The sequence below is a fragment of the Corapipo altera genome, unplaced genomic scaffold (genome assembly GCF_003945725.1).
Source record: "Corapipo altera isolate COAL_440 unplaced genomic scaffold, ASM394572v1 22, whole genome shotgun sequence".
Lineage (NCBI taxonomy): Eukaryota > Metazoa > Chordata > Aves > Passeriformes > Pipridae > Corapipo > Corapipo altera.
This window is the reverse complement of record NW_020884886.1, coordinates 10,066,084-10,084,506: the sequence shown is the minus strand read 5'-3', so window position 1 is coordinate 10,084,506 and position 18,423 is coordinate 10,066,084. Positions and strand designations below refer to the sequence as shown.

At 34.5% G+C, this 18,423-nt stretch overlaps 1 protein-coding gene across 2 annotated transcripts in view; it reads right to left on the bottom strand.

The window, feature by feature from the left end:
• Positions 1-1,852: 1,852 nt before the first annotated feature.
• The window catches only part of TBC1D19 (TBC1 domain family member 19), a 46,741-nt gene continuing 30,170 nt past the window's right edge, over positions 1,853-18,423 (bottom strand). Inside the window, exons 12-22 of one of the 2 annotated variants that reach the window (XM_027642831.1) lie at positions 16,752-16,826; positions 16,215-16,277; positions 12,319-12,403; positions 11,416-11,496; positions 10,004-10,048; positions 8,883-8,915; positions 6,464-6,573; positions 5,120-5,211; positions 4,277-4,392; positions 3,377-3,447; positions 1,853-2,351 (exon numbers count right to left, since the gene is read on the bottom strand). In XM_027642831.1, the coding sequence (XP_027498632.1) occupies positions 2,277-2,351; positions 3,377-3,447; positions 4,277-4,392; positions 5,120-5,211; positions 6,464-6,573; positions 8,883-8,915; positions 10,004-10,048; positions 11,416-11,496; positions 12,319-12,403; positions 16,215-16,277; positions 16,752-16,826 (846 nt within the window). In that variant the 3' untranslated portion in view covers positions 1,853-2,276. The remainder of the gene's footprint in view (positions 2,352-3,376; positions 3,448-4,276; positions 4,393-5,119; positions 5,212-6,463; positions 6,574-8,882; positions 8,916-10,003; positions 10,049-11,415; positions 11,497-12,318; positions 12,404-16,214; positions 16,278-16,751; positions 16,827-18,423) is intronic. The other variant, XM_027642832.1, reaches the window with a different exon arrangement.

Below are 18,423 nucleotides of genomic sequence, written 5' to 3'. Positions count from 1 at the left end.
GAGATCAGGAACAGGAGTGAAGTACCCCAGTGGGGAAGGTGAAATGAAAAAAAAAAAGAATCATAGAATATGCTGAGCTGGAAGGGACCCACAAGGATCAAGTCCAACCCTCAGCCCTGCACAGGACCATCTCCAAGAGTCTCACCATGTGCCCAAGTGTATTGTCCAAATGCTTCTTGAAACACATTCTGCCAGGCTTGGTGCTCTGACCACTTCCCTGGGGAGCTTGTTCCAGTACCCAACCATCCTCTGGGGAAAGAACCTTTTCCTAATATCCAATGTGAACCTCCCTCAACACAATTTCAGGCCATTCCCTCATGTCCTGACACTGGTCACCACAGATAAGAGATCAGTGCCTGCCCCTCACAAGGAAGTTGTAACTGCAATGAGTTACAACCCCTCTGTCTCCTCTTCTCCGGGCTGTACAGACAGTGGGTTAGGGTAATGTTTGGATTCTGCACCATGTACTTGCACAGAGCGATGGGAATTAGAGGGTCAGCAGGCCTGTAGGGAATCTCCCTTGCTATTCAGTAAATACTTTTAATTCTCTAAAAAGCCATGGTAACCTTGTAATGACCTTATTGAGCCAAAATCCTTGTGAGTGCTTTGTAACATTATAATTTCTAAATTGCTACTCAGTCTTACAGATATTAAAAGATGCAAAATGCTGAATTTCTACAGGTAGATTTACATTATGTGTTGTTCTGAAGATGAAATAAGGTCTTCTAGGTAATATACAAACTGAGTATTCAGAAGTGTAAACAGGAATCCAGGAGAGGAGAGACTGCTTACCTCTTTTAGGAATTTACACTGTAATCTTTAGCAAATCACTTAATCTTTCTATGCCTCCATTCCCCATACATAAAACAGGGGCAATACTTGCTGTAAAGGATAAAAGCTGTCACATGCCTTTTTAAAAACTGTCATAGAAAAACCTCTACTTAAACAGTCAAAACCATTTCTTGCAAACACTAAGGAAAAGATCAATTTTCTCTGTTATCCAGAACAAGTTTTCCCCAAGTATTCTCACTGGATACATTGCGCCTGTTAAGCAGTTTGGTTTTTTCTTTAAGAAGTAGTCATACCAAGTCCACAACATTACCTTTTTTAAAATTGGCCTTATAAATTTACTACCAGTCTATAAAAGTTCAGTATGTTTTTACTACATTATCCTGACAGAGACAATAAGACAACATAGACAACAAGAATCACAGACCTTTTGACTTTGAGCCTTTTTTGGGTGTTAAGATGCACTTAAATCAGATAATTGATTCCAACTGTGGTATTAAACATATCAGTGGAAAAGATCTGAAAGACCTCACAAAAAGGTCTGATAGCTAACAGATGATGCCAGCCCAACAGTGTAGTGACAATGCGTCACACATGGATATGTGTTTGGATCTTGCACTGAAGCCTGAGCTGTTGAATCACAGAGGCTGGAAAACTGTCAAAGGCGTAGCATTGCTCTCCCAAAGAGGGCATGGAGCACAGCAAAAGGACTCTTGGCATCATTCTCAGGGGAATATTTTGTCTCATGCAAGGACTGGCTCCAACAAGTTCTGAAGGAAGCTTTGCTCAGGCCTTCTCGGCAGGGGAACATATTTTATGACACGGTGCCTTTGATGGGACTCTGGGTAGGAGTTTAGCAGATGCCTGAGGTGGCTGTATACCTAACCAAAGGTGGATGGGGAATGTGTGACTACATCTCCGGGTAAGAAAAGAATAAACAGGAGCAATTAACACGAGAAAGAACATGGACAAAATTTCTGTGAAAAGAATAAATAAGGTAGAGACAGCAGAACTTGTGTATGATCCTATCTTTTCCTTAGAAAATGAGAAAAAAAAGATCTTGCAAGTTTAAGTATCTTTATTTTCTCACCTGACAGTATTTGAGCTGATATCCTCTGAGCTGTGAGCTTGAAAAAGTAATTTCATATTAAAAGAGAGATTTTACAACTCTGAAATTAACATCATAAAACTCAGATCATGAATTACATTTCCTTTATTATTACATGCATTTTAGACAGTGATTCATACTGTTTATTTGCAGAAGTAGTCATTCTCAATGTACAAGTAATTGCTGTTACAGTGAAACTCATTAGCATGCACTGCACACAATTGTGTGCAAAGTTATTGTTTTCAGTTAGAAAATTTTAAGGTAATGATTTCTAAATTGATATTATAGAGTTTAATTTTGGTTTTATGAAGACATTGCATAGTTGATGCTTAGCTTCTCCTGAAAGACTGGAATGTAGTACCAGTATTGTGGAAGCAGATCAAGTGACAGTAGCAAACAAGAAGATTTGAAGAAGAGGCATAACTTTCAGGGTTGAAAGATCAGCGAGCACAGCCTAGGAGGAAAACCAAAAAGGCTTGTTAAACTTGACATTTGAATCAAATTTCCTTAAAGCAAGTTAAGAAGTCAGAAAAAGATTCAAATATTGTCTTTATATTATTGACTTTAATATTGTCAATAATTTGATTTGGACCTAGCTAGAAACAAATTATATTGGTTTATGTTTGCACTTTATTGCATTATTTTTCATTCTAACATTTCAAAGAAAAAGCATATGTTTACATATATAACCCAAGTAATTTTATTTTAGCCTTTAGCCTTACTTCAAATATACATGGCATCATGGGTGAACGAGGGGTCTAACATTTCAACTTGCTTCTAAAAATAATTGGGAATTAAGAATCCTTATCCTGTGGCTTGGCTAGTACTTGTGAAGTAAGTCCAATGTAATACCTCAAATAGTTTATGTCTTCTTATGAATTATGTTTTAAAAAAACCCAAAGAAAGTGATCACAAACTCTCAAAGTTTGGAAAGAATCAATCACCATATTTTTGAAAAAAAAAAAAAAAAATTAAACAACAAAAAAACCCCCAAACCAACAAATTACTAAACAATTATAATCTTCATTTTCATGACTTATTTTCCTTCATTTCCCATGACCATATGCCCAGCAAAATTTCAGATTCATAGTGACAAAGTAATCTTGTAAAATCTTAGTAATTTGTAGCATAGAAGCAACTCCATTAAAATGTTGTGAGGAAAAAGGTACAAACCCCTACAATATTTCAAAAACAATATAGCCCACAAACACAGATTACATACTAAAACAAAAAAAATCTAATTGTACAAAATAATTTTATAACACTGCATTTTTGTAGGAAATATCCTTTATTTCCTTTTACTCCAGAAAAGCAGCATTATGTACTGCATGTTCACAATTTCCTTACTTTGTATCTAAGGTAAGAATTTAGACAGAAAGATTTGCACTATGTATCATGTGCCACGTGAAGCTTAAGTTACTCCTATTGGCAAAGCATCAGAAACTATTTCAGTCTCCTCTAACTGAAACTTATCCTTACTTCAGCTGCAGCCAGTGACGTCACCTCCATCAGGTTGACTGCTCGGAAAGCAAACACAGCAGCTGCCAAGACTGAAAGAAAATGCCCAATATTTAAGTTCCTGACCTGTTAATTAGTGGTTAGAATTAATCTTGATGTAAAATACCAGTTTTCACTCCCTTAGATTAATCATTTTGATTCTGAAGAATAACGTAAAACAAGTGGTTGTGTTTCAGCTTCTTTGGCCACTTTTAAACAGACAGAAAAAACACAACATTCCTTCAGCTTAGGCTGAGTGAAAATGCCTGAGTTTAAGATGACTAGCTTTTGATTAAAAGGACAAGCTCTCCTATACATACAAATGGAACCAAAACCTTTGCTCTTCTATTCAACTCCTTCACATTTAAAAACTGACCCCACTGAAGATATATGTCTTCTTTAAAACCCCCATCTTAAACCTTCATAAATATGATAGCATTATTTAAGTACAAAACTCTCAAAGTCTCCTAAAAGATGCCACTTCAAAGGAAGAAATCATCCAGCAAAATCAGAGGGACTCTCAGTCACTTAAAGTACTGAAGCAGTAGTTGCCATAAACGAATAACATGAATCTTGTATTTTGTGAAAGGTGGCAAACTCATTTACCAAAACCACCGAAGAACATCCTATGTTCTGTTCAGAGGCCAATAAACATTTTTTAAGTGTTACTATAAGAAAAAAAATTACCTCACATATTTTTAGTTAGAGATACAGTATTTATGCAATTCTAGTTTTCTAGAAGTATGTTCTTTGACATGTATGTAATCTGCTTTCAGCAGTCAAAGAGCTTTTTTCTTCTTGTCACAAAATATATTGAAGCTAACATGTATCTGCCTCACATTCACCCAGATTTAAAATGTTTTGTAAAAATAATTCTATTACCAGCAAGAATTTCCAGAGAATTGTATCCCAGGATTCTGTCCCACAGAAGCAAGAGCTGATCTGTAGCTAAATAACCAGAAAATGCTCGTACCATCCATTTAAATGAAATTCGTAGCCTGCAAACAAGGGATAAACAACAGTTATATTTCTGCCTCCCATAATGATCAGAAAAATCCTCTATAAATTAAAAACATTTCATTATCCTCTTGCATTTCTCTTCCAGGAAGAACAGCCATTTTTCTTGCTGCATTAATAATCAATATTTTAATTTGCAACAGCCATCATAAAGCTATTTAGCACCTCAGTTGATAAAGTGCTACTATCTTTCCCATTATCATTCTGATCAAACAATCACATTAGAGTGATCCTCAGCTATTATCACCCTCAATGTTTCATCCTCTCTGCTATTATGCTATTAAAATGGATACCAATTATGGCAAAGAGGGTTTTCAGGTTCTATTGCACTTGGTGCCATGAGTTCACTATCCATTGACAGCCTCTTGCTCTCTGGTACCTTCTCCTGTAACTAACACATCTCTGTGCCTTCTGTCCCCTAGGAAATAAGTTACTTAGTTCCATCAGATCTGACAAGAATTACTGAAACTTAGCTGAATAATGCAGCATTTGTCGTAGAGCAATTCTCCTCTCTTTTTCAAAGAATATACAGAAGAAATGCACAAAGCACAGATACACAAAGGACTCCAGCTGACTTTCAAGAAAAAATGGCACGCTGATGTTCACACCTTTGAATTATTTCCCATAGATCTTAAATTAAATACTACAGAACAGCATTCAGAATAATCAATCTGCAACATTTGTAACAAGTCAGAAAGAAGTACTTACGGCTGAGCCCCAATTTCTCTGAGGTGATAAAAGAGCTGGGGCAGATGAGTTTGTAGAAGAGTCTCAAAAAGCAAACACAATGATACAATGCCCTAAAGAAACAAGCATAAAGAAACAATACTAACACTCATCCTCTCAAATCCAAGAAACAGTATCAGCAGGTAAATATGCATGAATTTTTAATTCAAACAAATTTAATTCCAAAAATTTTTAATTCAAACAAATAATTATTAATGATATAATATTCAGCTCAGGTACAAAAGGCCAGAGCAGCTCTAATACCTTCAGCCACTAAAGCTTTGCTCCTACAATTCTCTCTATGCATCAACAACATCATATATTCTGATAGTCCCTTTCAGCTCTAAGTTACTTATAGCTTTGTATGTCAGGATATGAGTATTTAGTGGGTTATTATAATATGAACTACCTGAAATACTTCTACTCTGATGAAATAGACCTCAGTTGCACCAAAAAATAGAGCACGTGAGAAAAAGTATCTCTGATAACTAAAACCAAACAGCAGTGGGGATAACCACAAAAAAGCTAGATATAAACACATTTTAAATTTTCTTTTTAAAATTACAATATAAATGACCAGATTCTATTTGACCTGTTTCCCTGCTATTAATGATGGAAAGCACAGTGCATAGCCTTGAAACGATATATCAAGGAAAGGATTTTCTTTTAACCAGGAAACGTTTTCAAAAAGCAATATAACTCTTCTGCACTTTTTGAAGGAAAAAAATAATATTTGCTAGGTTTTATTCTTCAGAAATTGAAGATAAGACAATTTCTTCAATTGTCTTACATTCAAGACAGCATATCCTGATCATAAACATAATCAAATTATTTAAATTCATCTAGTAGTGCTAAAAAGCATGTGCCATCACACCAAGATACTTCGCTAAACAAACACACATTAACTTGATATCACTGAAACAATATCTATATACATATGTTTTAGTCCCTCTACCCTGGCAATACTTCATTGTGCACTTACATGTCATCAATGAAAGAATCTGAGTATGCATTTTGTGACTCCTTTAACTGAGAAACCTATTACATTAAAACACTTGACTCTTATAATAAAAGACCCCACACACTCATAAAATGAGAACTTACTATTTTAATAAGATACATGATATTCTATTGCAAAGAGTAACACGGACATAGAAAACAATATCCAAACTAGAATTACCTAATAATCTTCCCAAACACGCCTGAAATATTTTATTATATTTAAAAGAATACATTTCAATCGCATAGAAAACCATGCTACTGTATATTATTGTTCTGTAGCAAATAGAATACCAAGTGAGTGGGTTTAATTCCTAATGAACTTACAGAGGGATGAGAAGAGATGGAATGGAGTCTGAAGAAAAAACGCACATACATCTCACGGAATATCTGATACAATTTGGAAGGTTCATGGTACAGAAAACAAAGTGGAGCAACTGAAAGGATAAAAGAATTATAATTGACTCAACACTGTAAACTGCTAAAAGAGTTCAATGATTAAGTGCATGAAGTATGAGGAAAAAACAAGTAATTTATAGTAGCATAATTTACAAAAACAATACTAAACCAGTTATCGAGGAAGACTGTTATAGAATATTTCTATTGTTTAATGTAAAAAGTAAAGAAAAGGAGTGTGATACATTCTAGGTAGTAGTTATATATATTTGAAGAATCTAAACTAATAAGAACTGCTTACTACAGTGCTGGCTTCTCTGCGGTGTAGGGCAATAGGATGTTGAACAGTGCAAGTTTTTGATTCAACTGTCTATAATTTCCAATGTGCCCAGGGGTTAGTGACCAGCTCCTTACTTCACTTGTATGACTGCTCGAAGACAGATGTTGTGAAAATGAAAATATTAAAAAACAGCTTTTGGTTGCCACAATAACATCCCATAAGTATGACAAACTGATAGAGACCTGTTTATTTCTTACAAGATCTGTAAAGCATGGACATTTAGTGGTTTAGTGTTTAGAACTCTTTTAGTAAAGCAGCAGCTCTCAAACTTTTGTTGTTTTGTAAAAGTCCAGCATATAAATAAATATGTTATATGTATATGCTGCACAAACATAACCGGTTCTGTCAGACTGATACTCCATTCACTCAATGCATTTTCAGAGACAGTTTTCCTTATCCATTTTTGTGAACAGCCTTTTTATCTGTTCACTCATCACGGTGACTGCTTCACTTTACAGGTGCATTCATTTTGGATGACAGCTTACATTTTAACACACACAGTCTCTATCTCTACATTCACCTTCCCTTCCAGTTTTTTTTTACAGAGGCTGGGGATATGGATGCATTTGTCTGCAGATGCATATGTATACATATGCACATAGATATATGTACATTTATACATATATGTATATGGATATATGCATGTGTGAATTTACTTTCATATCTATATATCAGAGAAGGTGGCTTAATGAAAAAAATGGTGTCTGTGTATGAGAGACGGGGTGCTACAGTAGGGTGAGATGTTCACAGAAATTGTATTTACATAGGGGTAAGAAAAGCAGAGGGTGTTACTAGTGTTTATGTTTTTAATGATCAAAGATGGAGGTGGAAGACTTGGCAGTGTGCATATGTACACAAAGGCCAGGAGGGTAACAGAACAGCCTCTGACAGTTGGCACCCCAAAAACGTATGCATGCAAATAGGAAAAAATGTACAGGATTTACATAAAGACCCAGATACTTCCTCATATAGCAGCACAGCATGGAATACAGAGGATGCTGTGCTTGGTCCCAGCCACTGTACCCACAGGCTGGAGTTATACCGTGTTTCTGCTGTCTTGCTTTTCAGCCTGCCTCCTTCTCACAACCTGCATATTCTGAGCCCTTGTAAAGAGCAAGAACAGGAGGGAGGGAGGAAAATTTGGGAGATGATGTTCTCAAGGGCAGAGTCAAATCCAAACATTTTGAAAAGCAGCTCACACAGAATAAGTGAAAGCCTCCTAGTGAGTCCCTAAGAAGGAGTTTGTAACTAAAGTGTTCGTTACTTCAAAGACTTTAGATTCCCCAATCAGGTTCCAATTTGCATTTCATATTTAAATTGTGTGATTTCAATGATTGTGTGATCATTAAACTTATTATTAGTAAAATATACCATTTTAAAATATAGCATTTTAAGTATAATCTTTAAACCTGCTTGTCCTGTGATACCACAAACACCTTTGTTAAATCAAAGGAAAAAATGAAAAGCAAAGACAACTAGTCTCGCATTGTTGGAGTGCAGCTGCAATAGCCGCCTTGTAATATTTGAAACCAAGGACATTTTTCTGCTTTTTTCCTAAAAATCTTGTTTCCTCTGTGCAGTAAAGTAGCAACCAGTCTATTACATAATGCTCTTTTAATGCCTCTTGTAGGCAAATGGATACAGCAACAGGCCTTTCACATAATTCATGTTTTCAAAAACTCTTTTCACAAGTAACTTGGTCTACCCAGAAGTGAAACACAAAAAAGAGCACTTTGTTGACAAACTTTATCCCTCTATTCATGTACATTAAGATGCATAGCTTAGCTCAGCTATTAGCTCTTAAATGAGGAACTCCCACACAGTAGAAAGCTGTAATATAAGTCAATAGAAACAGTCTGGAATTTTTAAAATTATACACAACTGTCTATACACAAATAAACATAAAAGCATACATACAAGTTTAAAAGTTGCAGAAAATTACTTACAGCTTTAAACTGCAATATGATAAAAAGCAATCCTGAGGTTTTAGTTTATGAGAGTCACACTTACCATACATAGAAAAGCCATGAAAAGGAATTACACCTACAAAACAAAAATATTTATTTTTTTGTTCTTTTACAGTCCTTTTTATCAATGTAAAAAGAATTCCCCCCCCCCATGTTATTAAATTCCATTCTGCCCACCATAGGAACAAAATATTTCCTTGTTATGGCACCTGCATGGATCTCAAATCTTGTAAATATTTTAGCACAGTATCACTTACTTCAGTACAACCAGTTACATGCTTAAACACAAGCTATAGTTCCTAGAAAGCCAGGTAAAACTCAGTTTCCATGAAGTTGTTACATAAAAGCTTTGCTGCTTTCAGAACCTAATTTCAGATAAATGACAACTCGTAAATGTCATTCAATGACCAGAGCGGAGCAGGGAAAAAAAGGAGGCCAAGACCTCCAGTAATTCATGTAGCACTCATACAACATTTACAGTACTTGGCAGTTGCAGCACAACAGCTCTCTCCTCCCTTCCAGCTGCTTTGAGCTCCCATTCACTAGTTTTTATAGAGGACCAGTAAGAGGAAGCTGCTTTGACAAAAGGCAAGACAAGGCCAGAGACACAGATTTAAGACACAAGGCCTTGAAAACAAGAGCAAAGACCTTGAACTTGAAATACAAATGCAGTGCAAGACCAGGGAAAGGATTCAATAGACAGGGATTGAAATGGTCAAAGAGCTGAAAAAACAATTTTAATAACTGAAGTTACAACAACAGCAATGATATTAACTTAAAATAGATTAGTTAAGTCTGAATTTTTAATACGAACACACATTTTGAAAGGACAAGGCTTTAGGGTGTGGTTTGTTGAGTACTGAAAAGCTGGGAGGTCAACCAATGTCAGCATGTATCATTCAGATCCCCTAGGTGGTGATACAAGACTAGAATAGGAGCTGCTGCACCACAACTTGTTTTCCTTCTCCTTCCCCCACACAGACAAACCCTGTGACTACTAACACCAGGCTGAAATGTGGGTTTGGAGCAGCTTCAGTCCAGCTTACTCCTTGAAAGTAGCAATAAAACATAACATGTAAAAGAAAAAGAAGTTATCATGTATTTGAGAAAAAAATCTGTATCTTTACAGTCTACCACTAGAGGAGGCAATAGTATAATTCATACCATTTGGAGGATAGAAAACAGCATACTCTTCCATTCCAAGTTTTCCTGTGAACCATCAAACCACAAAGAAAATGTGATTAAGAAGTTAAAAGGTCTAAAGATTTAAAATAAAAAGGTAGATTCTAAGTTACAAGTATACAAATAATAACTAATTACATTATAGATGATATTGTCTAAAACAAGAAAGCAATGCAATAGGACAGGTACAGTGTCAGATATAAAACTGAAAAGCAGCACTAATAAAGAAGGATGACGAAACAACAAAAACTGCAAAATAGAGGAGGAAAATTTCAGCAATGCTGTTCCACAGAGATTTTATTTGTGTGTGGTTTAGGAGCTCTAAAGGTGTTTGCTGCAGACCTTGAAGACGGTGAAACTCTATGAGGGGATAAGGTTAAGGGCAGGGTGACCTAGGGACAGGAAAAGCATTTAAACAGATACAAGCACAGATAAAAAATATTCAAGGCTTCATTAAGCCTGCAACAGAGAGGAAGATGAATAGCACAGTTCTGACAGAACTAACAAATATTTAAGTAACCTGTTGGATACAAAAGACTAATTAAGTCAAGAAAATCACTGATCATATAGACTGATCATATAACTTCTTACCTTCCCTGAAAAATGAACACATTGTATTATTAAACCATATTTTAAGTATAGAATCTAATAATAAAAAATACATTATTAAAAATTAATAGTTTATTTATAAGTATAAAGGTGTTATAATGCATAGTGTTATAATTAAAAGGTAATAATTTTAGTTTTAAAATTAGAAAATTAATCTAGAAAATGTAATCGGTTACAAGAAAATTTACAGAATAATCAGAGATTCTTTAGATCTCTCTATATTCTGTTCACTCTACGCAGAAGAATTTAGCATAGGGAACTTTTTTCACGTTCAATGGAATCTGGACTTTGTTATTTTCCTGCAGCATGAATTGACTGAATTAAAATCAAAATTAACCTGCGAAACTCTTTATGTAAATAAAATCAAGTACTTCCCAATTATAGAAATGAGTTGTTTCATTAAACTAAAAAATATTTTCTCCTTTTCCTTTCAACAGTTTGCTTGCTGAGCAGTCAGGAGCTGTAATCTGGAGAGAGAATATTTTTAGCAAGCGCATCCCTTGGAAAATCAGCCAAAAATAGGACCTATAAGCCTTTCGGATTTACACCACACAGCAACTTCGTTCCCCAGATTTGCCTAGGAATAAGTTGGATGTTCCCCATAGCTGTGTTTCTGGGCTGCCATGGCTCTGTGTCTGAAGTGAGATGTGGGACCCCCTGCTGTTCTGCTCTCAGGTGAGCCATTTGCTTATTTCCAGAAGGAGGTAAAAAAATTCAGTTAAAGAGAGAGAAAATACACAAAAAGCAATAAAGAAGGAATTAAAAAATTAGGAAACAAACGTTACCTCTAGTGACATAAGAGGCAGCAAGAGGAAAACTGTCAGCAGAGGTCCTGCTCAAAAAAAGTACTTGGAAATCACATTTGGCTCCATACAAAGGCACCAGGGACCAAGGAAGAAAATAGGAATGTAGAAGGTACATGAAAAAAAAAGTGACTGGATTACTATATGACTCAAGAATGAAGGAAAAATTAGGAACCTCTGGGTAAAGTCAAGGCAGGTAAGGCTCTAAGAAGCATGGACACAGTCCAAATGTATGGCAGTAGAAGTTGGCAGAGAACACAAGTGGGCTGAACCAATAAATTTAAGATTGTTGAGAAAAATAACGAGAACCTAAGCCAAAGAACATCCAAAAATCAGCTAACACTCTGAAGATGTCATGCTTTTTAAAAAAATCAGTTTTAAGTATGCTTGGTAAAGCTCTACTCTCCCACATCTTTGAACAGAGCCCACAGTTCTCCAGCAACATGTTTTGTTCCTGCCTACAAATATCTGCAAAACTCACTGCTTTGGGAAGACAACATTCTAAAACCACTTCCAGCTGCTAGATTTACTGAAGCTGCAGAGTACAACACTGTATATTTAAATTTCTGGCTCTAATGAAGACAGATGTCATCAAGATTTAACCATACTGTCATAGTTGTGTGTTTCATTTCTTTGGCAAAACACTGCAGAATTATACACAGAAAAATGCAGTAGAAGAACAGCATTGCAACCTGGCCTTTATGTCAGCTTCTAAACTGTCATAATAGAATCTGTGCAGAAGTGAACTGGATACACTGACTTTTTATTAACATTCTTTTATATGCAGTCTAGGAGGTGTAATCAACACAAAGCAAATTCACATACTGTATAACTGCAGCTGCCAACAAAAATCTACATGATCTCTTTTAAAACAACTCCTTTTACCTTGTATGTATGACTTGGGTGGAGTGGCACTACTGTAAGTAAAGTGCTCCAAGACAGATGTATCTCGGGAAAAACAGAGTAATACCTGTAAAAAACACAGCATATAAAAGTCAGCTGACTTACTGAATCAAGAAGCAATGTCAAACAAATTTAAGGACCTGCCCTAATTAGTACCTATTAGATGCTGTTGAAGAGAGCCAATTAGGTTGAAAGCTCTCAAATTTCCAGGTTCACTTTAACCTTGCTATGATTTTACCTTCACATTCATTCAGTTAAATATTCTGCAACCCTCCTCTTTTCTCAGCAAATGTGTACCCCCTTCTGTCACAACACTGGTGACACTGTGTGTATAACTGGCTGCTTTGATGTTCACTAGATTGTTTTTCTGTTCCGTTACTACGACCTGGGGAAGTCCTAGTAAGTGAATAAGTAGATGAACCATTTTCATTCTCGGATGTGTGGCGTTCCAGAAGGCTGATCATTTGCTTTTGTTCCCAGGATCTTTACAGAATGCTTGCAGGAAATTCAGCTCTTTCAAAAAGTACAGATAATAATGTTCACCTTGTACCCCAAAGGTCTGAAATGCACATTGTATTCTGTAAAGTATATTTGTGGGCTTTATTGTTTACACAAATGAAAAATCCAGTATTCACAGCGACTGAGTATAAAATTAAATAGTAAAAACCATTCATAGAAAAAAAATAACAATAAGGAATCTCATCCTATCTGGAGTTGTAAAAAAATCTGATAATAAGTATTGTATTTTAAAATCTCCATATTTTCATGCAACCAAAAGATGCACTATCAAAAATGCACACGAGAGGGCAGACGGAAGGCAGACTTCAACTTGCCGCTGACTTTTTCACACCTGAATCCCTCTGCTCGTGAAGGTTTTAAGAGTTTGTTTGTTTCAACTGTAGTCGAGGTGTAAAAGGTAGAAAGGTTTTAGATGGTGTTTCACTACTTAATTTATTGAGAATAAAAATGAATGGATTTTTCCTTCCCAGTAATTACTGCAAAAATCTTCCAGATATCAGCATTTGTCAAAAGGAAACATGCAAAATTAAACATCTGAATATTACTGCTTTTTAAATTTTTTATAGAAAGCGGGTTGTATTTGGAGATTTTTTCCTTTTTTGAACCTCAAAACTATTTCTCAGATACAAACATCTTACAAAAAATAAATAGTTCCTTTATCTCAAACAGTTTAAGCTAAATATTATTTTGTGCAATACACAATCATTTTCATAGCTGCCAAAATATCGTTGACAATAACAATACACACGCAAACGTAATTCTCTGTGTATGTTAACTGAGGTGAAAGAAAAAGAAACTAATCTGAAAAGGACATAAATCATATTCACTCATAGGGGAAAGAATGTAACCTTAATTCGAGGCCCCCTTTTTTAGCAATACAGTGTCTAGTACCAGTATCTGGAAGTCTTTAAATTAAGACTATGCATCTTTATAAGAGGTAGACTCTAGCTCAAAAATAAGTTATGACTATATCTAAGAACTGCTGGGTGAGGTTCTTTGCATGTATTCATTTTGCAGGACGTAAGACTAAAGTATTCAAATTCGACCTCTGGCCTGAAATAATGAATTTACAAATATATTAATCTATGTGTTATTTTTGGTATTAAAAAATTGATAGTGCTAAACGAAACAATGATCCAAGCCCTGTTTCAAGTACAGAAACGTTTGGCAAGCTATTGGATGTTTATAATCAAAACTGAACAGAAAACAAATTAATTCAAATCACTGAGGGAAAGAAACAAAAAGCCAAAGCTTTTATCAAAAAGAAATTACTTCATTAAAAGTAACTGTATTTTATTTCAGTAATAAAAACATGTAAACTTTAGGGTAAAGAAAGCAAAAATATTATAGGAAATAAATTACATCATTTCAGTGTTCTTCCTGAAAAAGACTGCATGCTGCTAAAGAGGTACCAATAATCCAATTCAATATCCTCATCATTATTTTAAGCCCAATTTTCTTATTTTGACAGATGTTTTATCTGCTAAGCAACACACAGACAAATGACAAACTCTGCTCATTGATTTGGAAAACTTAAGAGTCATGGCAAAAAAACCCACAGAACCAGTGCAAAATTTATCTGGTTTAAACTAAAATTTTCATTACCTATTTTATTTAGCCAATATTTAATTCCAGTTATCATATTAAATCAATAAATAATATCCCATATCAGAATGACTCATACTGCAGAATTTTTCCAGGGGCTATAGAACAAAATAATTTGGCGGCAAAGCATTTGCAAATTAGGTTGGAAGAGGAAATTATTAAGGAAAATGGATAGCTTTCTACCAGAGAAGAATCTGAAGAATACCACGAAGTAGCAAACAAAACTAGAGCAACAAATAATTAGAAGTTTGAGATATTCTTTGCCTGGAAGCCTTGCAGTAAAAACTAGCCACATAATTTTTTGGAGATTTTTGGTGATTCTCCTTCATATTACTAAAGACAGTTTATAGTCTCTTTTATGATTTTCACTCTGTAGTCATTCCTTTAGTTAATAGAGTTATATAAAAAATTAAAACATTCAAATGTGCTATATACTGAGAATGATAAACAAAATCTATTTCTGATGGTCTTAAAACAAAAGATTATATGGTATTCTAGTTCATACTCCTTCATAGTTTATAATTCTGTGTCCACTGAACTGTCAGTTAATGACTAAGTAGTATGCCTTAATAGTCTACGTAATAAATGAACTAGGAATGAGATTTTCACATCCCACAATGAAGACACAGTGTCACAATAATGAAGATTATCTTTGACCCTTAAACCAAGAAAAGCTCCTACACGTAAATATTGAAGTGAACTCAATATTTGAGTTGTCATTATGCAGCTAGTTTTCAAATTTTAATTCAGAAACAGATTTGAATACAGACCTTAATACTGTAACTATTTTTAAGTTAAAAAGGTCTAATTTCACAAAGCTATAGTTTTAAGTATTGACGTTTAAATGCTTATATGCTAAATTATATGTAGACATGATAGAATAGTATGCTTACATAGTACTGCATATTTTTATATCTGTATGGACTAAGAAGCATTAAGGACAGTCTCTTGACTACCTAAATTACTAGCAGTTTTACGTACTCCCATCAAAGAAGAAATTATTTAGTTTCACGTAGCTCTAAACCAAAAAATTAAGCAAGTCTAACCCAACAGATGGGACTAATGAAATCAAAAGCACTATGGAAATGTTAAGTTTGCTGCATGACATTTATGTTGACACTGCAATCAACTACACATTAGGAAATTCATACATGTAATCTCCTTCTATTTAAGGGCATTTAACAGGCAACAACAAAGACAATACTTTATAAATTAGCTGAGTACCCCATTACTAGAAGCAGCTACCGAATGGGAGTAATCCTAAAAGTAACCATACATATCACCACCTTATTCAGAATCAATTATTCAGAATCAACGTCTTTAAAATAAAAATATGGCAATACAAAATCTTTTATATTTATTGCAGTAGGTCACTTTAAAGCAATTTTTTTTTAATGTGGAACCCTGTATATACTTCTCAAGTATTAATTTCTCTGTATGCCGCAGCTTTAGTTGTTTTGGGGTTTTTTTTACTGCAAAGCTGGAAAGGGGAACAATATGGCTGACTTCGTATTTTCTGGTTTACTGCACTGCAAAGACATTTTGTAGGATCCTTCACTGTAGGAGTTTTAGAAGCCTGTCCTGCTTAATCTATTTAAGAGTATAAGTTTGTTATTCAGAAGGGAAAGTATATGTAACATGGCAAACAGATGCATGTGTCCCACGGTACTCTGCCTACACAAAGGCAGTCCAAAGATGGTACAATCCCATAGGAGTATATTTCCTAGCTTTTCTAACCAAAAATAGTTACATACCTGATATAAATAATCTTCAAATACAAAATAGTAGTCATCGTTGCTTGCTGTCAGCTTTACATCCTGTAATAAAAAAAATACAGCAGTTTGAAGCCAAAAGGCCTCACTTCAGACTCCCATGGAGGCTAAACATAACACAGTGGAAGAAGACAGTTTCACCATTGAATCATGAAACAACTGTAGTTAAGTTTATATTCCATATTTTAAAGTTAAAAAATACTATATTAACATGATGAAGTACTCAGAGTAAAAACTTGAAATGGAAGCTATCATACCCTGTTCTTTCTTTCTCACAAAACCAGTTACTCCTTCAAATGAAGGTACCATTTCTTTACAATTTAAAAGTTCAAATTAAATGTCTTCCACAAGAGACAACTCAGGCAAAAGGATTGAGTTCACAATAAGTTCACACTAGGTATTCTTACTTTCCTTAAAAGCAAACTATCTAATATTTTCCTTGTTAAAAAAACCCAAACAACAAGATACCAGAGTGATGAGTATATAAATCGTTCAATCACTATTTAGTGAACTACTTACCTTGTAAATCAGGCTGTCCACTAAAAGGTCATGCTGAATCACATTTGACTTAAGCTGTTCATAATACAATATATCCTAAAATTAAAAATATTACCATCATCAGACTGAGACATGACTTTATATTTAAACTAACAAATTCAATTTTCAGCAACTGAAAAAAAAAAAAAAAGCATGTATTCAGCTGAAAAAAATCACTTCATATTTAAGAAGCATTCTATCATGGTTTATTCTAGTTCAAGCCCTAAGAACTAAGACTTCACCAAAATTCACAGAATATTCTGAGTTGGAAGAGAACCCCAGGGATCATCAAGTCCAACTCTTAAGTGAATGGCCCATATGGGGATTGCACTCACAACCTTGCTGTTATTAGCACCAGGCTCTAATCAACTAAGCTCATCTCAGGATTTTGAGATATTATAAAATGAGCTCCCCTTAGATAATTAATAAAATTAGAATGAAGGGACTAATTCAAACCAAGGATCCATATCTTCCAACATTTAGTTCTCTCTACACCTTTTCAATGCTCAAAATCATTAGGCTTTATTTTTTTGTTACCCTCTACTTTCATGCACCTCTCCACCAACAGGTTCTGTCTTATCTTCGAGCATTAGGGAGCTGCTGCAGATATTTGACATTAAACTAATACTAACCTCTGAATAGCCTAAATTTGTGCAAGGATGAAATGATAAATACTTTAAAAATCTTGTGAACAGTACAAAGAACCCAGATATTTTTTAAACTCCAATTACTTCCTGAATATCTACATAACATAAACAAGGATGAAGCAATGGGGAAGAAGCAGAACAAACACTTTTCTGCTTTTACATATTCTATCCTTTTCTTCTTAGTAAGAGCTTGCAAAGGAAAAAAAAAAAAATTAAATATTGCACTGTCGTCATGTAACTCCCCAATCCCTAAATACCTCACTGCCATTATGCCTACAATTGATTAACAGCTTCTGATGGATTTGAACTAATTGATAAATTAAATCAGCTGTCCTGAAGCTCGTTCCCACTTCACAAAACTATGTGGAGTTCAAGGTATCTATATGGATTCCACACAAATACTTGTACATTCTAAGCTTTACATGTTTACTGCTTATTTCTTTGACAAATGGACAAGTCTGAAGTAAGGATTTAAAGAACAAATGGGAAGTAAGATGAAATTTTGAGAGGGAGAGAATGGGAAAAAAATTAAGTCTGGGGAACATTTTAACTGTTTTCTGTATTAATCTAAAACTAAGAAGCAGTGAATAGTATACACTTAAAAACTATTAGAATTAATATATTATTAAACTGTTAAGTTGAAATGAGGACAAAAGCAGTATTTATTAAGTCCTATAAATATTAAGTATTTATTAAATATGACTACCACTGGGAAAATATTTTTTTTGAGAAATAAAAAGCGGAGGTATAAATACTGCACTACTACTTCAGAAAGGATCATACATAAATATTTACTAAATGTAAATTATTTGCAGTATGAACATAACATTCTGTTCTTCAAAGCTACAGAGAACTACTCTAATAATTGAGTTGTAACTTTAAAGCATCAATACTGTGGTTTAATCAAGTGTAAAACTACCAAATTAATAATGTCTAAAGGCTTTTTGGCCATCTCAAAATGACTGTCTATATTAAAACACAAGAAGCTAATAAAAAAAAAAACCAAC